The 15446-nt window shown below is 49.6% G+C and overlaps 1 protein-coding gene across 5 annotated transcripts in view; it reads right to left on the bottom strand.

The window, feature by feature from the left end:
* Positions 1-15446, bottom strand: part of DNAJC13 (DnaJ heat shock protein family (Hsp40) member C13) — a 1667846-nt gene that overhangs the window by 1069891 nt on the left and 582509 nt on the right. For all 5 annotated transcript variants that reach the window (XR_014970022.1, XM_085630673.1, XM_085630671.1 and 2 more), the window contains one exon: positions 2097-2179. Coding sequence is in view for 4 of the 5 variants with exons in the window: in XM_085630673.1 (XP_085486799.1) it covers positions 2097-2179 (83 nt within the window). In the remaining variant the exon portion in view is untranslated. The remainder of the gene's footprint in view (positions 1-2096; positions 2180-15446) is intronic.

Here is a 15446-nt window from a genome sequence, read left to right as displayed (position 1 = left end):
GTCAGACTGGGTCATTTCTGCGGTTCTTCGTTTCCATCCAACTCACCGGAGCTTCAACGGCATGTTTCCGCATTCGGAGGTATACAGCGCCCAGTGCGTGTACTCGGTCAGCCTCCGATCAGACAGTCATGGCGTGCATCAGTAGCGTCTCGGTGCAGTCCTCCAGGGCGCCGCCATCTTGTGAGCCGTTGCTCGCGCCCAGCGCCGCGCGGAGAACTGCGGTTTTCTGGGGTTAGTCGGACACTCTGCCAGCTCCCACTCGCTCCATCCGTGGAGCCCACCTTCCGATTTATTCCATGAGGTTTGCGGGCTGCAGCGCTCTGCGGATCATGCCTCTCGCGCCATTTATTTGTCCCGTCCGGCGGAGCTGACTCAGAAGGCAGCCATTACGCCGTGCGCCCTCCTGATTCCACTAAGGTTTGGGTACCCTGAATGAGCATGTGGGCAACAAGGGGGTTCTGACACTTGTTGAAGATTTCTACAGTCTGCATACCAAATATACTGTTAATGTATTGTGTGCTGAGAAGTTCATATGCCTTATCTTTCATAACATTATGTTTGACATCCAAAATCGCCCAGGCCACTGAACTGCTGAATTACTGAAAGTTGTTTCATAGAACATTAGGATGATAGCAGTGTTTGATGGTCATTTCAAAAAAGCCCAACTGCTTTCTACATCCTAAATGCAGGGAAGGACAAGGGATGAGACAACACCAATTCTTTCCCTGAATCATCCTCTGTTTTCTTTGGCTTTGGCAACCATGCGAAAAGTGAAGCTTGTTTCTAAAGGGCTTCAAACAGGTAAAATATTATTATTAAATGGTGATAGAAGATGGCTAACCTTTTGATTCAGCAAAAATGGAACTGCCCACTTTTGCTATTGGAGGATTTGTTGGTTCTTTCAAATTTCTGGCTAGCATGAATTTGCTCATTAAAAATCCAGGAACTGCTTGTGACTGTATCCTATCACCACCATCAGACACCTAGTCTTGAATTATAGGCTTTAGGTGGTCCCCAGCCCCAACGTAAGATGAACTTCATCAAGTTTCTATTATTACTGAACAGTGTCAAATTTTTTTTGCTTGCTTCCCAAAATCTGCATAGGTGGTTAATTCACTATGTTATCAACCAGATATTCCAGATGAGACACTGATTAATATTAATAGTCTCCTGGTGAATCCAGGGAATACTTCTTTGATTCTGACAGTTAGACTTTCTCCCATGATGGTGACTGCTTGGTACAGACAGGAAACGGCGAGGTGGCAATGTACTTTGAGTTTCTATTTCTACTTGGTATTCTACTTTTTCTTGACAATCACAGGTGGCATCTCTGCTTACACAGGAACCAGCAACATGACTTGCACTGCAAACCAGTTGGGTAAAGGTATTAGACTCTGGTGTCTTTTCTGATGTGGGAAGAATAGAGAGGAAGGAAAGTCCAATTCCAGAGCCCAAGAACTGCTGAGCAACCGGTCCTCAAGAACAGCCACAACTACGGTCAAGGATACAACTTTGAAAGATGCTAGTGGTGCCCCTCATTTGGATGTGGAATTATGAAATTCCACTTGTAACAACGTCTAGGGCCTAGGGCACTATGTGATGCATAAACGTATAAGAGATTTCACCCTCATGACTACAAGATAGCCAACTTGTTAGATGTTCTGTTTTCAAAATGCAAAACAGCAGCTCAAAGAATCCAGTAACACTTGCCATTTTGCTCTCAAATAGAAGGGAGTCATGCATGATTACTGTAGATGCTGGTCAAAGAATTCATTAATCCCAACATCTGGGTGCAGAGTAATTAGTCAATCAATGAACATAAACAATGGTTAAATGTGGTTATGTAACATAGTTGGTCGAGGCAAGCTTTTATCTGTAGTAATTACCAGGTTTAGTTCAAGCATGTGATATTCACAACACTTTCCTTTATTTGTAATCTTTGCAGAATATTTTTTCTCTTTCATTTAAGACATGCTTTTCTATGATGATAGTTTTAAAACTCCTGCATCATGGTGTTACCCTCTCTATTGTAAAGAAATTAACAACTTCTAACACATGAAAGCAAAGTCAACTTTCCAAAGAACTAAAACATTTACCTGTAATAAAACAGATCCCAGTTGGCTTCAATCTTTATCCTTTGCCTTCTCTTTCTTAGAATGACAGGCTTTTGAGTAACATTCTGCAATCACAAAACAGACCTTGACAATTTTAAGCAGGAGATGAGACACTATAACCAGGATTAGGAAAACCAGAGAAAGTATAAATCAACACAGTATGCAACACATTTGTGATGGCACTCACTAACAGTACATTTATCCTAGAAAAAGCAGAACTTAATACTTTTGGTAAACAATGGGAAGCCAGTTCTCCCAATATTGTAGTCTATGTGTACTGAGAAGGACATTTCATAATCTAAAATGCATCTCTTTTACATTTTGTGTAAAGGAGGGTAAAGAGGGTGAGGATATGAATGGAGCGTAGCAATACAGATTAAGAAGACCATGCAACAAATAAAAAAATTCAAGGGCCATTGCAACAATCAAAGGCTAACGGGGGTGTTACAGTGGGGGGGGGGGGGAGGGGGGGGGGTTGCATGTGAATTTACAGCACTGCAAGCCACGAATAGATGCTTACAGGGTGTGTTCCTTTTTTCTGTTTGTGGCATGTGTAGCTATAGCTACACATGCTGTGCATAGACTAATGCAAAAACAACAGTTGATGGACAGAATGCAGAACAATGTCGTACATCCACCCCAATACAGAGATCTGGGCCTAAATCCATTGTTTTTTGCTCACCATGCCATTCCAGTATGGACCCAACCATATGCAAATTAGTCTTGACCCTGTGCCTCATGGGAACAGTCCAGCCCGAACTGCCAAGCCAGGTCCTCCCTGGACTGGAAACAAGCATCGTAGGACCGGTTTCGGGGTTTCACCCCTCTTCAGCCAGGATAGCTTGATTCCAGTGGCATGGAGAGCACAGGACCCACGTCTGGGCATACCCGTCCCACTCGGAGTGGCAAATGCAAAAACAACAGTTGATGGACAGAATGCAGATCAATGTCATACATTCACCCCAGTACAGAGATCTGGGCCTAAATCCATCGTTTCTTTGCTCACCATGCCATTCCAGTTTGGACCCAGCCATATGCAAATCAGTCTTGACCCTGTGCCTCATGGGAACAGTCCAGCATAGACTGTGAAGCAGTTCTTTCCTAAGCGGTGGTTAGGCGGAAGATGATGCAGAACACTAGAAGAGAATACAGAGTGCAGCCTGTTGGCGTGCTTAGAAAATGTGTGGAGTGAACCAGTTAATTGATTTGCACGTCAGCTATAGGGACGTTGCCTAAAAAAGCCATAGAGACTCCCTTCTTGCTGGTAGAGTGGGGTCTGGGAGGGACAGGCAAAGATAGTTTCGCTTTAGGATTACAGGTTTGTATAACTTTATCTAACGGACGTGCTATTCCTGCTTTAGAGAGAGCACGGCCTTTGTGTGGTTTGGAAAAAGAGACAAAGAGTTATGTTTTACGGAAAGGTTTTGTTTGGTCAATATAATACATGAAGGTGCTTTGACATCAAGTGTGTGACGAGCCCTTTCCTCCACTGTATCTGGATGTGGAAAGAACACGGGGACCTTAATACTTAGATTGAGTTGGAAAGATGAGACCACCTTAGGGAGAAATGTAGGGTTTGTTCTAAGGACTAAGCTATTTGTATGAAGTTGGAGGAACGGTTCTTGAAGGGTTAGAGCCTGAAGTTCACTCACACGCAAAGGGCATGAGTGAAGAGGTTCAAAAGAAGGAGCCCATAAGTATGGTAAGGACTATGTTTAAATTCCATACAGGGGCAGGTGGTACCCTCAGAGGAATGACTCTTAAGTCCTTGCATAAAGGTCACCCGGATGGGGGGGGGGGGGGGGGGGGGGGGGGGGGGTATTTTATCCAAAGCATCCGAATCACAAATGGAAGAAGTAGGAAAGGCGCAAAAGTGTAGGCAAATATCCTTAACCAGTTCATCTGTAGTGCATTGCCCATAGACTTTGGGTACCTGGAGGCGAAGCTTGGGTATTTTGCGTTTTTGGCGTTGGCACAGAAGGCTATGTCGGGGAAGGCCATACAACAGAATTACAGGAGTAGGACTTGCGGGTGGAGTGCTCACTCGTAGACTTGTTCCTGTATCCTGCTAAAAAAAATCCGCAACATAGTAGTCCATTAGTCCATTCCTGGTAAGTACTCGCTGGTAGATGAACTCTGCGATAGCGTGCCCAGTACCAAATGGCAAGCTAACGCAGACAACTGAGGAGGGTGAATGCCACCCTGCTTCTGCAGGTGAAACATGGCTGCCATGTTATCTATACGAATGAGGACCACCTTGTTCTGAATATGGTAGAAAAACAAACTAAAGGCTAGCTGGATGGCCTGTAGCTCCAAATAGTTGATGTGGAGACCCTGTTGACGGGGTGCCCACGTGCCTTGAATGGTCAAGTCCTGTAGGTGTGCTCCTAACCCGGTGAGGGATGAATATGTTGTGATGGTCAGGATCGAGAAAGGGCTGGCCCTGCAACAGGTTGTTGCTGTTCCACTACGGGAAAGAGCAATGAGTGCGGCCCCAGATCAATACTAGATCTTCCCAGTGACAACCATCTGTGACCACTGTGCAAGGAGGCACTCCTGCAATGGGTGCATGTGTAACCTGGCATGGGGAACTATGGCAATACAGCAGACCATCATGCAGAGTAGGTGCATGATTGTGCTGACTGTTACCGGATGATCTATCTGAAAACAAGGGAGCAAAGATTGGAAAGCTTGAACCTGCGCTAGGCTTGGATATGCCTTCCCAGTGATTGAAATGAGTACTGCCCCTAGAAAGGGGTGGACTTCAAGGATTTGTAGGTGGGACTTGTCAAGATTGATGGTAAACCCATAGGTCTATGGAGGCGTTCATATATGCCAAGCACTGTTGTTTTTTTGCTCTCTTGTTTTTTGCTCTCTTGATCATCCAGTCGTCCAAGTAAGGGAAGACACAGATGCTGTTCCTCCTGAGATGAGCAGCCACCAGGGCAAGACAAACTGTGGTCACTCCGAGTGGGGGCTGGGGAATCGATTTGGGCGTGGGACTGATCCTGAAAAACAGCAGCTCGAATTGATAATGTAGACCATTCACCTCAAACCAGAGATACCACTGAAGTGCAGGGGAGATAGGGATGTGAAAGTAGTCCTTCAGGTTGAGGGTGCTCATGAAGTCAGCTTGCTGCAATAGGGGGATGACACCCTGGGCACAGCTTTCCAAACTTTCTATGTTGGTGACACACCTTTTAGACAAGCTTTATCTATGGATCTTTACTTTTCTCTTTTCACTCTTCTGTAACTATACCTCTCAATCACAGCTCAAGTTAGCAAATGACGGAGGTAGAAGTACATTAAGCAACATAATATCAGCCCTGGGGCTATGACGCCCTTTCTTTTATTAACAGATGGGATCTCAGAACAAGAGCATTGCAAGTGTTTTGGAACAATAACCTTTTACCACTCAGTTCAGATACTAATTCGGTGATTCAGAGACACAAAAACATACTAGGTATCTGCTGTAATGCCAACTAAACCAAATGCACAAGTTTCTACTTGTGTAACAATATATCTGTAAGAGACATTAGTTAGTGATAGATTTATTACCTTAGAATATTCCCCAGGCGTCAGTCTGGATCCGGAAAGTTTTCTGCTTAGCAGTACCCCTGCGCGCCAGTAGGTGGTGCCGTGCGGCTCCGCGCACGTCACTGGCGTCGTGCACGCCGGGACGAAGTCACGGAGGCTACTTAGGTGCCACCCATGCGTGCTGACGTCAGTTCTGTACACAACTTTTCGTGCCGAAACGCAGAGTCATGCAAGAAACTGACCTTTGGTGAATAAAACTAGGGCCCAAAAAGGGGATGACCTTAACCCCAGTAATCAGTTCGCAGAACGGGGAGGATGGGAGTGGCGGTAAGGAATCGATCACTAACTAATGTCCCTTACCGATATATCGTTACACAAGTAGTAACTTGTGCATCTGAAAGAGACACGTTAGTGATAGATTCCTTACCTTAGAATAGATACCCCAGCAATACCAACCCCGGTGGTGGGTCTGCGAACAAGATTACACCAGAAAGTCCCGGAACACAGAACGGCCAAAGAAGCCGTCTCTCCGGACCCGACAGTCAAGGCAGTAGTGCTTGGTAAACGTGTGCAGCAAGCAGGGGCATAACACAGGCCTCCGCAGCCCCCGGGGTGCGGGGGGCCCCAAGCTCCAGGGGGCCCCCTCAGCACAGAACACTTGCCAGAGAGCTCTTGATTGAGACCGGAGGGGGCCCCCTTCACCTTCCTTGCAGGGAGGCCCCCTCAATTTTCGTTACGCCAGTGGCAGCGAGGCCCACGTAGCTGCCTGACAAATATCCTGCAAGCGGACACCGCGTCCCAAGTCAGTAGTGGCTGCAGTCGCCCTGGTCGAATGGGCACGCAGACCCACAGGAGGCTCCTTCTTGGCCAAGGAGTAACATGCTTTGATGCACAGAACGACCCACCGGGAGATGGTCCGTTTGTGCACCACCCGACCTCTTTTGGATCTCACGTATCCAACAAAGAGCTGATCATCCACCCGGAACTGCTGTGTACGCTGCAGATAGAATGCAAGCGCACGTTTAGGGTCCAGACGGTGGACCCGCTCCTCTTCCCGTGAAGGATGCGGAGGCAGAAAAAAGGTGGGCAAAGTGATGGTCTGCCCGGTGAGGAAGGGCGTGACAACCTTTGGCAAGAAAGAAGGACGTGTTCTCAGAACCACCTTGACAGGATGAACAGAAAGGAAAGGAGGTTTGGAAGAAAGAGCCTGGAGCTCACTCACTCTCCTGGCAGAGGTGATAGCTACCAGGAAATCCGTCTTGAGAGTAAGAAGACGTAAGGGACAGTTATGAAGGGGCTCAAAGGGAGCGCACACAAAGCCAAGACAAGATTCAAGTCACACTGAGGCATTATGAAGGGCACAGGTGGGAACGTATGCGTAATGCCCTTAAGAAAACGGTTAACAACTGGGGACTTAAAAAGAGAAGGCTGATCAAGAAGCCGTAGGAAGGCAGAGATAGCCGAAAGATAACCTTAAGGGTTCCCAGAGCAGAGCCCAGCTGAGCCAAAGAAAGAAGGAACAGGAGAACCTCAGAAAGAGGGGCAGAAAGGGGATCCAGTCTTATCTGTGCACCATGCCACAAATCTGATCCACCTACAGGTGTACACCATTTTAGTGGAGGGACGCCTGGCTGCCAAGATGACATCACAGACTTCGGGAGGAAGATCGAAAGCTGTCAACTTTCGCCGCTCAATCTCCACTCATGGACGACGAGGCTGGACAGGTTCGGGTGGAGGACCATCCCCTGCTGCTGCGACAGAAGATCCTCCCGAAGAGGCAGACGGATTGGTGGATCGCCCAATCCCCAGCCCCCAGTGCTGAAACCTCTGCAGATTTTAATAGACACGCCCACTCACACTCACATTATATCCAGATTATACAAGCAGGTTCAAACCGAAATTGGGACGCAAACGCATAAGGCCCGTGATAACTGGAGCAAACTCTTAGACTCCCCCCCTAACAGATGCGGACTGGGTGACATGCTGTGCACAACTCACGCTCCTTACACCTAACGGTAATCTACATATTATTCACTACAAATACATACACCAAGCCTATTACACTCCAGCCAAACTCCATAAATATGGATTCCGGGAGGAGGCGCGATGTAGGAGGTGTGGTGCGGAATGGTCAGACTTCGCGCACCTAGCATGGAATTGTGATAAGATAAAAACGTTTTGGGAGCGAGTGATTTTTCATCTGGGTAAGCTATCCTCCTGTAAATTGGACTGCAAACCGCAGGTGTGTTTACTGGGGTTGAAAATACCACTGAACTCGAAGAAAAAGAAGTTGTTTGCTATATTGCTGCTCCTGGCAAAGCGTAGGGTGGCTATGAACTGGGATAGTAAACACACCCCCACGCTGGCGAGCTGGATACAAGATGCCGCATATTGCAGAGACAATTTTATATTATATGCTGAAGACCTGCCAAATATGTCAAAGCCGTCAGATATATGGGAGCCTTTAGCGGAATACTTGCGGGAGCATGCTAACTTGCTACAAGAGGACTGTTGATCTTGCTTTTGCATTGTGTACGTACCAATTGTGTGCTGCTGACTACTTTGATGTACGTTGCTGGGTAAAGTGATGTATAAACCCTGATCAAGTAATATTTCTGTAACAATGTCCTGGATGTGATGACAGTATTGTAAGTTTATCGGAAAATTCAATACAAAAAAAAAAAGAAAAATACCATACTCTTCGAGCCCAGTCTGGAGCCACAAGAATAACTTGGGCCCGGTCGCGCCTGATCTTCTTCAGCACTCTGGGCAGAAGTTGTATAAGGCGGAAAGGCGTACAACAGACCGCAGCTCCACTTGAGACGAAAAGCGTCTCCGAGCGAGTGCCGCTTTGGAAATTCCAATGCACAGAACTGATGACATTGCACGTTCTCTTTGGTGGCGAATAGATCTAACCAAGGCTCTCCCAATCGCAGAAAGAGACCTTGCGCCATGTCCAAGTTCAGACGCCACTCGTGATCCACCATGCACTGGCGGCTGAGTTCGTCCGGCCTGGCGTTCAGAGAACCTGCCAGGTGTTGAACCACCAAGGTAATGCCTTGATGCGTCCAGAGGCGCAGTGCCTCCTGACAAAGGGTCCACGACCCCAACCCGCCCTGTTTGTTGCAATACCACATGGCAGTGGTGTTATCCGTGAACAACTGCACTACACTTCCCCGTACAGAGGGAAGGAATGCCTTCAGTGCCAGCTGGATCGCCCGCACCTCCAGAAGGTTGATAAGGAGCCGGGACTCCGCTGGAGACCAGAGACCTCTGTTCTCCGCCTCTCCCATATTGATTCCCCAGCCCAGGAGGGACGCATCCATCACTACCGTGTGCTCCGGTTGGGGAAGGGAGAGGGGTCTGCCATTGACCCAATCTCGATTCATGAGCCACCACTGCAATTGCCGTGCAGTGCCCTCCAAGATCTGGACATGATCGGACAGGTTGCCCTGATGCTGCGCCTACTGGAACTTCAGGTCCCAGTGCAGAGCCCACATATGCCATCTGGCATGCGGGACCAGCAGGAGGCCATCAGGCCCAGAAGCCGGAGGGACATCCTGACTGAAACCCGGGATAGAGGCTGAAAGAGCAGAACCATAGCCTGAATATCCCGGAACGCTGTTCAGGAGGATAAACCCAAAACCGCATCGAATCCAGAACCGCTCCGATGAAAGAGAGCTTCTGAGAGGGACTCCGGTGCGACTTCGACACATTAATGGAGAACCCCAGCAGATGCAGGTCGGCCGTAGTCTGGAGGTGTGAGACAACTGCCTGGGGCGAACCCGCCTTCAACAGCCAGTCATCGAGGTAGGGGGAAGACTGACACCCCTGACCTGCGCAGATGAGCTGCGCCCACCGCCATCACCTTTTTGAACACCCGAGGGGCACTGGTAAGGCCGAAGGGGAGCACGGCAAACTGAAAATGCTCGTGGCCTACCGTGAACCGCAGTTAACGGCAGTGGGCCAGCAGGACGGGAATGTGAAAATAAACGTCCTGCAAGTCCAACGCTACCATCCAGTCTCCAGGGCAGACTGGACCTGAGCTAGTGTCAGCATCTTGAACTTCTCCTTCCGGAGGAAGCGATTGACGTCCCAGAGGTCCAAGATGGGGCGCAGGCCCCCCTTGTCCTTCTTGGGGACCAGGAAGTAGTGAGAATAGCAACAACTTCCTACGTCCTGATCAGGAACGTACTCGATGGCCAGGAGGGCCGTGACTTCCTGACGGAGAAGAGCCAAATGATCCCCCGACATGCGGTGGTACCGAGGTGGCATGGCTGGAGGGGAGGACAGAAAGGGGAGCGAGTAACCTTGGCAGATTATCTGCAGCACCTACTTGTCCGACGTATTCTCGCGCCAGTGGTGGAGGTGGAGGCAAACCCTGCCACCCACTGACGTGGGGTGCCCCCTGAAGCACGGATTAGGAAGGTTTCGAGGCGGAAGCAGCGGGGGTGGAAGTGGACTGCCCCGTACGCTGGTTACCAGACCCGCCCCTGCGGAACCCACCTCCGCGGCCTCACTGAGGCTGGTTCTGCACAAGCTTGCTGGAAGAGCGAGCCTGGGTACCCCTGCCCTGGCCACGAAAGGAACGAAACCCCGTCGTGGCAGGAGTTTTCAAGGAAAGACCCGAAGACTTGGCTGTGGCACAAGAGTCTTTAAAGCACTCCAGAGCATTGTCAGCCTTATCATCAAAGAGGCGGGAGCCATCGAAGGACATGTCCATGAGCGAGCTCTGGACATCGGGTGAGAAGCCAGTGGAACACAACCAGGCGTGGCGCCGCAACGCCACCGTCGTGGAAATCGCTCTGCCCAACGAATCAGCGGAGTCTAAACCACACCTGATGGCAAACTTCGCCGCATCGTTGCCCTCCGCAATTGCTTGGGAAAGGACAGCCTGGACCTCCTCAGAGCACTGAGGTAGAACCTCCGCCACCGAATCCCACACTGCGTGGGAGTAAAGGCCCAATAAGCAGGCAGTATCAACCGACCTCAACCCCAAACTGGCTGAGGAGAACAACCTCTTGCCATATTTGTCCAGCCTCTTAGAGTCCTTATCCGTCGGAGCCGAGGAAAAGGAACTCTGCGATGTTGAGGCCTGAATGACCAGGCTCTCAGGCGTGGGGTGAGCAGTCAAAAAGGCGGGATCGCCAGGTGCCGGGCGATGACGCCTAGCGATGTTCTTATCCACCGGCGCCCCCGAGGGCTGCCGCAATCAAGTACCCAAGAGGACTTTGGTAAGGGCCTCATTGAAAGGGAGCAGCGGCTCCGACGACTCAGACGGCGTCTGGAGCACCTCCGTAAGGAGGTCAGTCTTAAGGGCCACCGTAGGGAGGTCGAGGTGGAGAGTCTCTGCGGATCGACGCAGCACCATAGTGTAGGAAGCACCCTCCTCCATAGCAGGCGAAGGCGAGGCAACCCCCGGGTCAGAAGACACATCAAGTTCACCCGCGTCTTGAAGGTCATCCACCCAATCCTGCTCGGAGTCACACTGCCGTGCAAAGGGGTCCTCGGAGCCGTCCCAGTCCTCATCCGGCTCGGGGGTAGTAGGAGCCGGTCGTGACGGTAGGACCGGAACCGGAGAGGGGGCCAGCGGCGCAGAGAGCGGTACCAGGAGCGGCGCCGAAATGGTTGGAGAACCGAGGCAGGGGTGGGATAAACAGCACCCAATGCGGCGCCTGTGGCGGAGCTAGGGCCGGAGCCAAGGGCAGCGCCGGGGCCAGAGCCAGCAACGTTGCACCTTGTGGTGCCGGGGCCGGAGCCGCGGGTGCTGGATCCAGTGGCTCCGGGGCTGGCACCGGAGGCGGTGCCACCGGGTCAACAGGATCTGGGCACGGGGCCCGCGGGCGCACCGGTGGGAGCCCGAGGCCTAAACAGACGGTCCAAGGCAGCAAGAAACACTTGCCGCTGTTCGGGAGTCGCCGACGGACCCGGGTAGAGCAGGTAGGCTGCGGGACTCCCAGGCTCCGGAGGAGCCGCAGGGGCGGAGCCCCTGTCTCCCACGTTTGCCTACGGAGAGCGACAGGGGGACGTCGGAGAGCAAACACGCTTCTTCGATTTTTCTTATGGCATCACTTACAGGAATCTGAAGGTGAAGACTTAGAGTCCGAGGAGCGACAGGTGCGGTCCCGCGAACGGCCCCTAGACCCGGAACGGCGGCGAGAGGAGTGCCGGACCTCCAGCAACTTCCGGCGCCGCTCCCGCAATGCCTTCGGGCCATGGTCGGTGTCCAGGCAGTAGAGGCAGACATCATGGGGGTACCCCACCGACATATTACGGTGGCATGACCTTCAAGACTTAAAGCCGGGCAGGCATCCCTACGTGCACCAGGTGCCATGAGGAGAAAACAAAAAGTCTCAAAAAGTGGTCAAAAATTGACCTAGGTACGTGCTCAATTCGGATCTGCGCTTTTGGCGCGGAAAAAGAAATAACTGAAGTCAGCGCGCATGGGTGGCGCCTATGTAGCCTCCGTGACGTCGTCCCGGCGTGCACGACGCCAGTGACGGGCGCGGAGCCGCACAGCGCCACCTACTGGCGCGCATGGGTACTGCTAAGCAGAAAACTTTCCGGATCCAGGCTGACGCCTGGGGAAATATTCTAAGGTGAGGAATCTATCACTAACGTGTCTCTTTCAGATATCAAAGCAATCACCAGAAGGACCAACTAACCCATGGCATTCGAGAATCCACATCCTTTGGCTTCCCAAGACCCTTCATCTCAGCCTTTGCAACTACTCTGAAAAGAATAAAAGGACCAGTGGTCATACCCACAACCATTGTTCATGCATAATAACGTGCATGCTGCTGATCTATATTGGAACTGGTGGCCTCTTGCCACCTGCGCCCCTTTAAATCGCCACAATAAAAAAAAACATTTAACATGAAAAATTCAATCTCACCTGTAGCCCATTTGAAATATTTTCATGCATACCGTACCACAGAAGCAGGTACCTGGGGTATGTAAATGTGTGTCTCATACCTCCCCATCATACTCTGCTTACAGTGCTGGAGTATGTAAATGTCTCCCATACCTACCCCTCATACTCTGCCACAAACATGCATAAATATACAGACAAAGGATGACCGACATGTTCAAAAACAAACATACAATCAAATGTATAAAAATATGTGACATTTCCAGACTCGAGAGAGCACGTGCGCGCACCCCCCCCTCCTCCCCCCCAATACCTTACAAATCACTCATTCGGTGTGTCTAAACTGCCCTCGTTTTCAAACATTGTCACTTTACTAGCTGTATAATTCACTAATGGGGGGGCCACTTTTATTTGATGCCAGGACTATTTTCGGTCCCAGTCCGACCCGGCTGTTGTGTGTGCATGGAACTGCACCGCTATGTGGATAGAAAGGCATTGGGCTGACTTTGTTGGGGCCTTTCTCATCCTTTTTCTAAAATTAGAAGGCACAGTCCTGAATACTTTGAGCAAACAGGAGAAAGCTAAGTTGTAAATGCTTTTTATTTGATTTATCTTTACGGCATATGAAGTCAGGTTAGTGACACTACTAATTACATTTGACAATCCGTGTATCACTGCTAGCGAGAGTACAAAAGTGAATTTCAGCAACACACCAGTAAACTGATCGAAATGCTAAGTCAAGAGTGCTCTCATCTTTGCTATGTGCCGTTAGGATGTTATTTCTCACTCCCTACCTTTGTGGGTTAATCAAGTATTTTTTTTTAAGGCATTTCTTACTTTATTTTTTTATTATCTCGCAATCAGGTAGATTGCTTTTATAGGAATAAAAAGAAATACCTTCATACAGTTAAAATGTGAGGGGGCGACAGTCTCATGTTACAACTACAGCTGTTTTAATGAACTCGTGGTTAGGCTGTTTGTACTCATTGATTCATGTAGCATAGTGCTTGGGGAAAGTAATGTCTTCTAATCTTGTTTAGAAACATCTGTTAGCAGTAGGAAACACATTAGATTAAAAACACACCACCCTCTTCGCTGGCGCAGTTGCTTCAGACTAGAAACATAACAACTGCATTACAGCCGAACAGATCATTTCCTGTCATGCTATGTTCCTGCCTACAAATTACATTTAACAAACTATGTAAGACCGTTGGGAACGGATTCAATTGGAAATATTTACAGAAGAAGGTTGTTGAAAGTTCTGATTTGAAGTACTACCCACCAATTGGGAAATGATTTATCAATATTCAGTTCTGCAGCATCGTATTGGAATACAGTGAAAGTTTTTAAAAGGTTGCGACTTCCATTTCAGATTTAGTCACATCTTGTGTCATCTCAGTTTTGGAAAACCCTTTATTGCCCTGCAGCTGAGCCTTTAAGCGGGAGGGACATCGAGGGCACGGGCATCGATCTCACCAGAACAAGCCGAAGGAGCTCGGACGTTGTACTTACGAGTTCTGTGAGCTCTACGCCATCTCTACGTCCCGTTCGTCCAAAACACCCTTTAAAGCGCCCAGACTCAGCCCTACGCCTTCCAATGAGTTACCCAATGTGCATGCCCATAAACTTTTGAAGACTCAGCTTACAGAGTGCCTGGGGAACAGAGGCGTCACCGTGGTCTCTTCGTCGCAAAGGGAGCAACGCCGCGTGCTCAGCTCACGCTCTCCTTCCTCTGCGTACGTCGCTATATGCCTGCGTCACTGAATGCAAACGCCCAAGAGTCTCGAGAGCATTCGGCCTAATATGCCCACAGACGTCATCATCGCGCGACACACCCATGTATGGGAGGCGAGACAGTACTGTGTCGCGACACACACTTTGGAAAGCACTGCCTGGAGTGTCCCCATGTGGAAGTGCTCTAACAGGATGTATTTGTTGAGGGGTCTGTGGTCGAGTATGGCTCTAGGGGAATAGTTCATTTTGGGGTTGAGATAGTACAAGGAGGACCCTCCTTTGTCACAGTGTTTTCTGAACGAGTGCCTTGGTGTTCCTGAGAGAGGGTGTGTTTGTAGGGAGGGATGTTTGGTGAGTTTGAGGGCAATGATTTGTATTTTTTTTTAATCAACACTTGGGGTTACTACCTTAGCATTTACTGGGACTTTAAAGGTTTCAGGTGCAGTTCTTTCAGCATTGGAAGATACTGAACTGACTTTTCGGTAGAGGAGAATATCTCCACGAGGAAGTTCCCATCCTCTTTATCCTTAAGCAGCTCTACCTTATGGAAGGTGATGGCCCTGCTAATGATCTCATGATACAAGGTGGTATCATCAGAAGTAGATTACTTTGAGGGGTAGAAGTCTGGGACAATGTCCACGGACGGGTCGATGGTGTAATTGTGCCATGGGCCGTCTGCCGCCCCTTGATCAAATGGTGCTTTGTAATGATTAACGGGATACAAGGGTCTCCATCCCCCATAAGAGGAGCAATACAATCCCTCTGATAAGTGCCTGATGATGGAAAGAACCCACTGATCAGATGTGTCCATTACAACCCCTGCAGTCTTCCCTGACAGGTGTAGTGTGGATCAGGGGGGAAGGGAGAGGGAGTCACCACCCGTGGAGTAGACTTGTGATGGCGTTTGCTGGTGCTGCAGTCTCTGGTAGGAGGTAGATGCCTCGAGGGGGAAGGTTTTCGAGCACTGTCGACAGCTGGACCTTCAAAAGGAACATTGTACAAAAGGCGTTTGGAGTGTTCCCATCGCCTTTGTTGTATCGGTGTCCTTCTTGGTTGTCTCCAGCATCTCACCAACCTGCGGTACAAAGACGCGCTTCTTGTCAAAGGGCAGGTTGAGGAGATGCTGTCGTACTTCTGGTTTAAAACTAGTGACACGCAGCAAGGCATGGTTTATGTGGCTCGGAGTTGAA

This window comes from Triturus cristatus, chromosome 10, assembly GCF_964204655.1.
Source record: "Triturus cristatus chromosome 10, aTriCri1.1, whole genome shotgun sequence".
NCBI lineage: Eukaryota > Metazoa > Chordata > Amphibia > Caudata > Salamandridae > Triturus > Triturus cristatus.
The sequence above is the reverse complement of the archived record's forward strand: the minus strand, read 5'-3'. Positions and strand labels throughout refer to the sequence as shown.